Source organism: Limulus polyphemus, unplaced genomic scaffold, assembly GCF_000517525.1.
Source record: "Limulus polyphemus unplaced genomic scaffold, Limulus_polyphemus-2.1.2 Scaffold1500, whole genome shotgun sequence".
NCBI classification, from domain to species: domain Eukaryota; kingdom Metazoa; phylum Arthropoda; class Merostomata; order Xiphosura; family Limulidae; genus Limulus; species Limulus polyphemus.
Window position 1 is genome coordinate 208,347 of NW_013667110.1, and position 10,333 is coordinate 218,679.

Below are 10,333 nucleotides of genomic sequence, written 5' to 3' on the forward strand. Positions count from 1 at the left end.
CACTTGTCCAGTTGTTATAGTGTAAATATGCCCTGCTGTACAGCAAGTCAGCATACACATATATCCTGTCAGAACTGCACTTGCCACGTTGTGATAGTGAAATATCGCCCTGCTGTACAGCAAGCAGCATACAACTTATATCCTGTCAGAACTGCACTTGCCAGTTTGTGATAGTGAAATATCGCCCTGCTGTACAGCAAGCAGCATACAACTTATATCCTGTCAGAACTGCACTTGCCAGTTTGTGATAGTGAAATATCGCCCTGCTGTACAGCAAGCAGCATACAACTTATATCCTGTCAGGTCTGCACTTGCCAGTTTGTGATAGCGAAATATCGCCCTGCTGTACAGCAAGCAGCATACAACTTATAACCGTGTCATTCACTTGCTCTTCTAAGTGCTTCTGAATAATTATTTTTTCCTGTTTCACCACAAGTAAAATTGCCATTACACATGTAGTTTGCCATCTCAGCTGCTGCATTGGCTTTGGTATAGTGTTCAGTATTTCGTCATTCAGTGAAAATACGTGCTTACATTGTGTAAAATGTTGTTAACTCTTACAGGATCATTATTTTTACATGCAATCATATATACTTAATTACTAAAATACATTAGGCATTTCAACGGCGAATGGTTTACTCAAATACTAAACCTTCTACTTGACAACGTATTTCTATTTTTGTCGTGCAATATCAGTGATCAGAATTTGCCAGCACGGTAACATACTTCAGACCATCCTATATCTCTGACCATTTCGTTCCAATTCCAATATTGTTTATACAGTTAACCCAGATGAATGGACAGTCCTGATGAGAACAAACTAACAACAGTGCCTCAACGAAAAATGCTTCAAGTACTAGCATACATCTACCCAAGACATGTATAAATATTAGCCACTGCAGACAGTGGTGTAGCTGTCTGAAAGAAATTGGTCACAAAATATTGGTAGTATGATGCAAAACCTAAAAATAAGTGGTCTTCTAATTTCGTCTCAAACTACTGCAATCCTTAAAGAATCAACAGACGTTTCATTACTACCAACTGTGTAAAATTTCGCTTCCATGCGCGTTAACTCTATCATGCCCAAGTGAATTCAAATGATCCACCTGTTATATGGTTTGATTTATTGCACTGCAAAAAAAGACAGCTACTGAATGAAACATTTTGAAACTTCGGATGAACGTTTTATACATTATGTGGCTTTTTTCAAATAAAATATATTATTCTTGTATAGAATATTTATACCTATTCACAATTTTCAAAATTCGAAAATATTTCATTCTAAAATGCTTATCTTCGTTGAATATTTTTATTACTGATTTTTAAGTAAAACATAAAACTGTATATTTTAGTTTTGTTTGGATTAAACAATACCATAAACAGTGTCACTATGTTTACGATCACTGCCATAAAATAGCTCTTTTACCACAGCAAAATCATAAGCAAGGTGACCTTTTTAAATTGTCAATCACAAGGTTTATTTTAATACATGTAATAAGTTTAAGCCCATTTTATATTACTTTATATATTTTTTTTACATTTCTTTTTGGTGTCTTTCTTTTTCCATTCAAGCATTTACTTCTGCCGAGAAAGCTTAATGTAAACATGACCTAATACAGCAGCCTTGTTGGCGAAAATTATTTAACTAAATCTACCACGAAAACATTTATTTTCCTATCATACTGCAACATCATAATTCAAAGGAAGTATATAATGATAAAGCAAGCTTTCTGCTAGCTTAAAAAAAAAGATCGAAACTGTAATTGTGGTGGAAGTTTTTCATAAACGTATTTTCTTCTAACAAAATATCACCAAACTAAGGTGAAGTTCCGTTGCGATGGAAACTATGTCGGTTTGTACAGTTTCAAAAAACAGAAAAGGAGTTTTCAATACGTGTTCAGGTTTGGTTTGTTTTGAATTTCGTGCAAAGCTAAACGAGGGTTATCTGCGCTAGCTGTTCCAAATTTTGCTGTGAAAGACTAGAGGGAAGGCAGCCCCCAGTTGATACATACTCTTTTGTTTTTCAATTCCATTAAGTTCAATGCATATCCCTGTCTTAGAAATTCAAAATTCCTTATCTTAACACATCTTTCTGATTTTAGTATGTAAATTTTTTGTGTTGGAAAGGGCTTTTATATATAACCCATTCCAAAAATGGTCAATTTTCCGTGATAACACTCTACGCAAAACAACGTCAAAATGTAGCTGATACATGACATTCCACTACTATTTTATATCAGTTGTGGGTGTCACGTGACTTCCAGATGTCATATTCACATTCGTTTTGCTATAACGTAATCAATCACTGTACAATCGAATGTTCGAAGACATTGTTGTTTATACTATCTGTGTTAATGTAGCCAGCACTGTGGCATTCAATAGAGAAAATAGTAAACCACTTTAAAAAAAGTTGATACATTCGATGGCATAGAGGTAACTTTTAGGTTTTATAACTTGAAAGTCGGAGTTCTATCACTGCAGTGGGCACTGCACAGATAAACCATTGAGTAGATTTGCGTTTAGCAACAAACAAACAAAGCAAATGTTGGTAGCTTTGAATCATATTTTGAAGTGCAAACATGTTCAGCAAGTAGCCACAAAACTCACATCATCGACAAGTGTAAAGTACACGAAGCAGGTTGTCACTATCGTAAACCTTGTATTGGAGCAATTTGGTTTACGAGTTATTAAACAAATGCGAATCTTATAAAAGTAAACAGATTTAGTACAAATATTCCACTCCGTAATCTAGTGCTTAGCATGTCGAACTGTTAATTCAAAGGTTCATGGTTTGCATTTTGTTGCTTTGAAATCCCGCTCTACACTTTGGGGCCGTGGGTACGTGGTACGAGTGACGGTAAAATCCCACTATTTGATTACAGTAACCCAAAAGATGGTAGTGAGTGCTTTTAACTAGTTGTCTGCCCTCTATTATGAGGATATATTGAGAGACACGAGAGTCAAACTAAAACTCAATTCAAGATGTGGATAATACCATCCAATGACCCAGCAATCCAGAATTAAAATGAGAGCCCTGTCTCTTATGCTCTTGGCATGTTCTAAAGGACCTCTCTTGTTGTATAGGTGGTATTTCAACAGCAAGTAGACCTGAAAAATTCTGCTGTTCCATTGTAACTGCAACATCTGTGGCATCAGAGCTGTCAATCTTCATTTCCATTGTCGCCCATTCTTAAGATTGTTTATGAGCAGAATCCGCTAAAGTTTCCTCTGCTGGTTGGTATTCCTCTTTGGCTTTCGCATCTAGTTTACTGTAACCATCCTAAACTGTGCCATAATAGAAACAGTTTATATTAGGGGTGAGAGGCTCCTGAGACACATGGGTTGGTTCAGCAGCTCCTCTATGAATTTGTTGATGATTAACGTTCCATAGGTCGTCAAGAATTGAAATATCCAAATTCATCATTAGGTGTTGCAGAACCTATCCCTGAGTCCAACTATTCTAGAAGTCATCTTTTTGGAAATGTTCAAGGAAAAGGTCCAGATCCTCCTTTATCATCCATTTAAACACATGGTTAACTTGCTTCTCTTCACCATCATTGTAAAGAAGTGATTCTGAGATAACTGTTGTCTGATATCAAATATTTACATAGCTCTCACCATGGATATTAAAAAGAACTTGGTTCAGAAAAAGTCTCTCATAGTTCTTGTCATACTATTATGTAACGTCCATACCTCAACTTCAGCATTCTCTTACTACTACATTAAATTTAGGTATACTATTTTCATGTCTTATCATTAAAGGCAAATTATCAAATATTTTGAGTGCTAAATAGCAGAAATGCTTGTGCATAATTTCCTTTTTAACTATTGGAATATTATATATTTATATTAAAAGAAACAGTTTTTCTTTTGTACACAAATTAAAATAGATGTATTGAGGTTTTACTTCAGTGATGGTCAGCTTCAGTGTAATTCTAGATCAATCTGGCTTCTAACCAAAAGAAGAACACGTTTTCACAAGATAAAAGACTGCAATGTTTTGTTTATACCACATTCTAAAGTTTGATCAAAGTCCACTAACAATTCTGGATGACCAAATCCATTGATCATTCTCCTTATGCATATTCAAGGAAAGACCAGCTGATATTAACTTGTACACACTTCTGTACCACCATTTATCCTGAGTATGGCCCCCCAAAAAAGCATAGCCAAGCAATCTTAAACTCTATAGAATGGCCACTGTGATACGTAACCTCAATTCGAGATGAGGATTAATGCAAGTTTAAGTGAACTAAATACAAATCATCTTCACGATGAAAATGTTACAAGATATTTTTTAATTTATACTATAAGAATAATGATACGTTCGTGTTTAGTTACAGAAATCGGTAATATTAAGGTTTTTGCAGGATTATTAATCCATATAAATAAAACTCAATGACACTGTATATATATATATACATAAAACAATGATTACATTTCACAGATAATTTGAAGATATATTGAAAGGTATAATTTGAAACTATACGGTTAGAATGTCTCTGAAAATGTCTATACAAAATATAATTAGAATCAAAGATCTAATTCTTAATCCTACGATGTTTAACAAGTTATAGTCAATTTAGTCTAATCAACGTATGTTTTACTTCTGTATATACTATATATCAATCACAATTCACCTTCTGTGAAGCTTCAATGATGAGTTGTTCAGTTTTCAACTTTTTTATATATGTTGTTAAGAACTTCTTTCAAGTTGTCTTCACTAAACTGTAGTTTTTTTTACCGTAGTTGCATTTGGAATGTTTGTTTGAACTCAAAAGTTAATTTAATTTCTTATTGTATATTTTGCATCACTATCACCTAGTGTAAGTATCTTATCATTGATTAAATCTAAAATTTTCTATTAAACTTTTAAATATAATTGATTTCTGTTCATCATCTAGGTTATGATGCGTTTCATTCAGAAGGTTTTGATCACTGGACACCAGTAGGACAATCACTTCGATCGTTTTTGGGGCATTTTTGCTTTACAAAGAGAGTTCGTATTCTAAGAACAGTAAAGGAAAATACATTAAGACATTTTGGTCATGTACCAACAACAGAAAAATATAACTATCGATGGAGGATTTATTCTTTTGTCAATAATCCTCTTCAGGTGATCAATAGAAATGTCGATTTTATGTTTAACTCTAATGATCAAAAGTCCAAAAGAAGACACGAACGTCACGTTGTTGCCAGAAATAGACGTCATACCCAGGACATGCGTAAAGAAACTGTGGTTCAAGGGAAAACAGCTAAACTTCAGTGTCCCAATTACGAAATGTCCAAAGAAAAAGTCACTTGGTTAAAGGGTAAGACAAAAAAAAAGAAGTTAAATGTTATGGAAAAAGATAAATCTTACTCATGTTAACTGAACTGTTCTACTAAAGTTACAGAACAAGATTCTTGATTCTCATAACTTAATAAAACAATACTTTAACTGAAACCATAATAGTTTTGAACCATTTATTCCCTATTTTACATTAAGATATTTTAAGATTACCTTCAACGTTTTTCTAAACAAATGTTTAGAAATATAAAATAATACAAGAATTTTTCGTTCAGTGGATATGTTGATTTGATATTTGTATATTTTATGTTTAAGTAAAAATGATTTGAAATAATATTCGAAAATATAAGCTTTCAACTTTAACCTCAATTGATACCACAATTCTTATGAGGCAAAATAATTATTTTTATTAAGTTAGACGAAACAGAAACATTTTCAGCTTACTAGAAGATAAATTATGATTACTGAAGTAGTGGAAGGCGGGGTAAGACGGCCACCTCAACTTTTAATGTGGTTTTCACTAATCAAGATAAACCATTATTTATCATTAGTGTCATTTTTAGTTAAAAGAAAGATTTGGTATAGACCTTTTTAGATATTGAAAAATTAACTTTTTTTAGGTTGGGACCATTTTAGTTATAAATTTGGATAAAATGAATCCCCAAAATGGGGTATAATGGCCCTATCCTATTCACAACTGCAATTTAAAATAAATGCTGCGCGTAGCAACTGTATGTGAATTACTTAAATCTCCATTTATATAATTCTAGTAGAGGTCGGGAAGGCCATGCGTCATACGCATGTTGAGCATTTTTAGGACAATGACGCAAAAGAACAGAGATATAGTGTGGGGTAAGACGACCACATGCAAAGACCATCTTACTCATAGCTATTCATTGTTGAGCAATCGCATGTCACAAAAAAAGTCAATGAACTTAAACTATGTTTCTTTACCGGCATATTCGGCTGTCTAAAATTCCTCACCATTCGATATCAACAAAATAAGATTTCCTGAAATATCTACTGTAAAATGCTTACCTTAGATCACAGCTATTCAAAAATAAAAATAAAAAATTGAAGCCACGCTTTGATCTTGCACATTCTTACCCGTATATTTATGCACGTATCTGTTTTACATCGCTTTCTTTGCAAGATGCAGTTTTTTAAAGGTAGTCGCGATTCAATGATTTATCTGGGAACTCGAAAAGTAGAGATCAACCTATGTTTTACAGATGGAGCTGTCCTTCCAGTCAATCACCAACAAAGAGTTGAGGGCGACGGAACCCTGACTTTGCAGGATGTGTCAGAAAAGGTTGACGAAGGAGTGTATAGATGTCAATACAAGGGAGAAAATGACCGAGAAGTCAGCTACTTAATTAAGCTTAAAATCATAGGTGAGTTTAAATATCAGATGATATTTAAGGTCACAGGTAGCACGTTTGATAAAAGTGATAAAACATATCCTGTTGCAAAGGTCGGTTTGACTCGCTAGCACTTGTCAAGTTTAGAATAGGGGGTGATGTAACACCTCTTGTCACAAAAGTCAGTTTCATTCGTTAACATTTGGTTAGTTTTAGAACACGAACGATATAACACATCATGTCACAAAGGTCAGTTTCATTCGTTAACATTTGGTTAGTTTTAGAACACGAACGATATAACACCTCTTGTCACAAAAGTCAGTTTCATTCGTTAACATTTGGTTAGTTTTAGAACACGAACGATATAACACATCATGTCACAAAGGTCAGTTTCATTCGTTAACATTTGGTTAGTTTTAGAACACGAACGATATAACACATCATGTCACAAAAGTCAGTTTCATTCGTTAACATTTGGTTAGTTTTAGAACACGAACGATATAAAACATCATGTCACAAAAGTCAGTTTCATTCGTTAACATTTGGTTAGTTTTAGAACACGAACGATATAACACATCATGTCGCAAAGGTCAGTTTCATCATATATTATTTATTAATCCGTAGATTACGAGTGAAATATCACATCATATAACAAATAATATAACATTTAACAATTAACAAATTAGAGCACATAGATACCACAACACACAAAACTATAGAAAGGTCAGTTATTGTCATTTATATTTTAAGAAGTTCAAGGTAACGAGTTATATTAACATATAACATTATATAAGCCAATCCCGGAGCTAGCACAACTGGTAAATAAAAATCATAATATTTTAGAACTATTTTAGTAAACTTCAACTAAAGTTTAAAGAACATATAACTTTTTTTTTAATTATTACTAGTGAGTTTTCTGTTTAGTGGATTATCGTTCAATAATGTTTCGTATACAAGACTGATTAGAATGCTTTAGGAGATATGCGTATGAAAAGCAACAGAGTAATTAATACATGCGTGTGTTGAGTCAATATCGGTGGTTTCACAATCCAATGTTTTCAAGGCACGACTACGTATTATTCTGAAGCTTTAATCTATGGATAAGCCATGAGAAAATATGTACTTGACAATTACTTGCTACTGGCTGCTTATCTATACAAACAGATATGCAGAGTGAATTCCTCTTCAATTAAATCTTCACAGTTGAGTGCCCGAATCCTCATAAAATTCAACTGAAGGCTGTCTACACGTTCAGCTTCTCCAATTTACAGAATATCCCCAGGGTAAAAATTGTGGAGAACGTACACGTTCTATGTACGTTAGATTTTCAAACTGTCAAACAATAAAGCGGTTTATGGACGTGTGTACATAATGTGAACATATCACTTTTAAAGATATGACATTGATTATAATAATAATATATCTGTGTCTCCAGTTTGATATCATATTGATTTCTTTTCACACAACATATTTGATCGAAACTCCCTCAGGTCTGATTTCATCGGATGAGTGATTGGTAACATGAGCAGAAAAGCAGTTTTAATGTTATATAGTGGGATTTGTATTCTTTCTTTAAGATCCATGACTGTAGCTGTTTTTCTCTACCTCGGTGTTTTCCAGCCTTTTTCGCCGCAGCGTCCCCTTCAGAAAACAATGAGCGTTCATGCCCTCTTCTAATAAATTTTTATACCACTAAATATTTTACTAAAATGAAATTGTAAGGCAATAATAGTCAATAATATTCAATTATTATGGTTTAATTTTAATAAATATAACTTTGAAACCCTCAAAACTTTTCTGTCCGCCCCCTCAAAGTTTACTGCCTCACTGAATTTGAAAATGCCCACTAGGGGCGGTATCGCCCAGGTTGGGAAACACTGCTCGACCTGAAAGTAGCAGACAGTGAGCAAAACTATTGTGCTCAGCTAGTCATAATATGGGATTTTTTTCTTCAATCTGTGAAGAGAAGTTTTCATAATACAATGTAAAATAGTCGAGATACGGGTTTTGTCATCCAATATAGGCTACGATGTTTTCATGTTTAAATTTAAAATATTCTAATCTAATCCTGATACCAGTTTTACTATGTAATGTGGGCTGAATTACTTCGTAATACAACTTAAAATACTCTTGTGTTACAGTGCTCAGGTATTTATAAAAAGGCTTTTATTATATACAAATATATACTCTTCTTCTTTAGTTGACCTTAATCCCATCTAGATTTGGGGTCAGCCGCTCAGCATCCCTATCAGGCGAGCATGTTCGTTGTCAGGATTTGAGCCCGCGACGCACAGATTGCGAATCGAGCGCCCTAACCGCCATATCATGCCAGGCCTAACAATATATATATATATATATTTGTGATATTTATTCTGAAAAACAACAAAAAAACGCATTTCAAGTTTTTACAAAAGTTATCATTGCTTAATCAGTCACATTATGTTTATGTGTTTTATAATCTTAAATTTTACAAGTTTTATTTCTACTTTTTTGGAAACGTAATAAGAATTTCAGATTTTTTTGTTACTTTGCTTGTCTTCATAGTCTAATTCTTGAGTTAATAGGGAAAGGAAGAAGAATTCGTGTATAGTGAACATGTTTCTGTTCAGTAAACCATGAATACAGGGTTAGCTGCTGGAGAAGACTCTCTTATTGAAAAATAACAACTTGACAGAGCATTCATCTTAATTATCGTACATTGGTGATGAGCTAACCTCATCACCCAAAGCCGATACTCTCATCATGCGCGAGGTACTTCGTGCAACTAAAGTGTCTTATTTAAATTTCCTTGTATGAAATGAAGCCGTTATTGATTTTGACAAGTATCCTAACAAGACAGCTCAAATATTTGTAAAGATGAAGTTGAAATGAGAAGATAATTAAATATTACAGCAGAATAAAACCTTGTCTAAAAAATAAAACTTAATCCTGTGAAACATCCTCGCACATCATTATTAAGTGGGCGTAGGTTGGCTCTGTATTAGAGCTCCGGATTTCGGAGTTGGCGAGTCGGCTTTGAATCCATGCGATACTACAAAATATTCCTGGCACTTTAAACTGTGGATGCATTATAAGAGTCACAGTCAATCCCTTAGCGTGTACAGTAGGGTACTGCTGACTAGCTGCACCCTACTTAGACCAAAATAAAACAGTTTCAAACAAGAATATTTGAAGAAAACATAATAAAAGTGAAGTAAGTATGAATGACAAATTTTGTAATAACCAATGGGTTTATTGTACAATAGTTATAGGCTGCTTCTTTACACACAGCTTGTTGTTTATCAGTTTAATTAGTGGTGATCATGTTGGACAGGTGTACTCTTCTTTATCTTGACATTAAATAATTCTCATGTATTTTATCTGCCGGTGGTTTGCAAGTAAAAGATAATCCGATAGGAGTTTCACTATTTAATACTGAAATTATAAGCATTTCTGAGTGAAAATAAAGAAAAACGTAATAATATATCAACCGCACAATATCTGGTATATCCCGTGGTCTTTCACGCAGTTGCAGTCCACGGAAGATTTAACGACGGTGTATCTATTTTACGGAAACCCTCGTTGAAACAAATCTTTCCTCTTGTTTTCCCATTGATACCCCATCTGTACGCAAAGATATGCTGTGTACCGTTTACAGTATCAGTATGGAAAAAACTGAACTCACTTAGTACACCCCTTTATG

At 33.8% G+C, this 10,333-nt stretch overlaps 1 protein-coding gene across 1 annotated transcript in view; it reads left to right on the forward strand.

The window, feature by feature from the left end:
• Positions 1 to 9,522, forward strand: part of LOC111086870 — a 21,782-nt gene extending 12,260 nt beyond the window's left edge. Inside the window, exons 2-4 of the mRNA XM_022391468.1 lie at positions 4,905 to 5,312; positions 6,523 to 6,684; positions 9,455 to 9,522. Of these exons, the coding sequence (XP_022247176.1) occupies positions 4,905 to 5,312; positions 6,523 to 6,684; positions 9,455 to 9,522 (638 nt within the window). The remainder of the gene's footprint in view (positions 1 to 4,904; positions 5,313 to 6,522; positions 6,685 to 9,454) is intronic.
• The last annotated feature ends 811 nt before the right edge of the window (positions 9,523 to 10,333 follow it).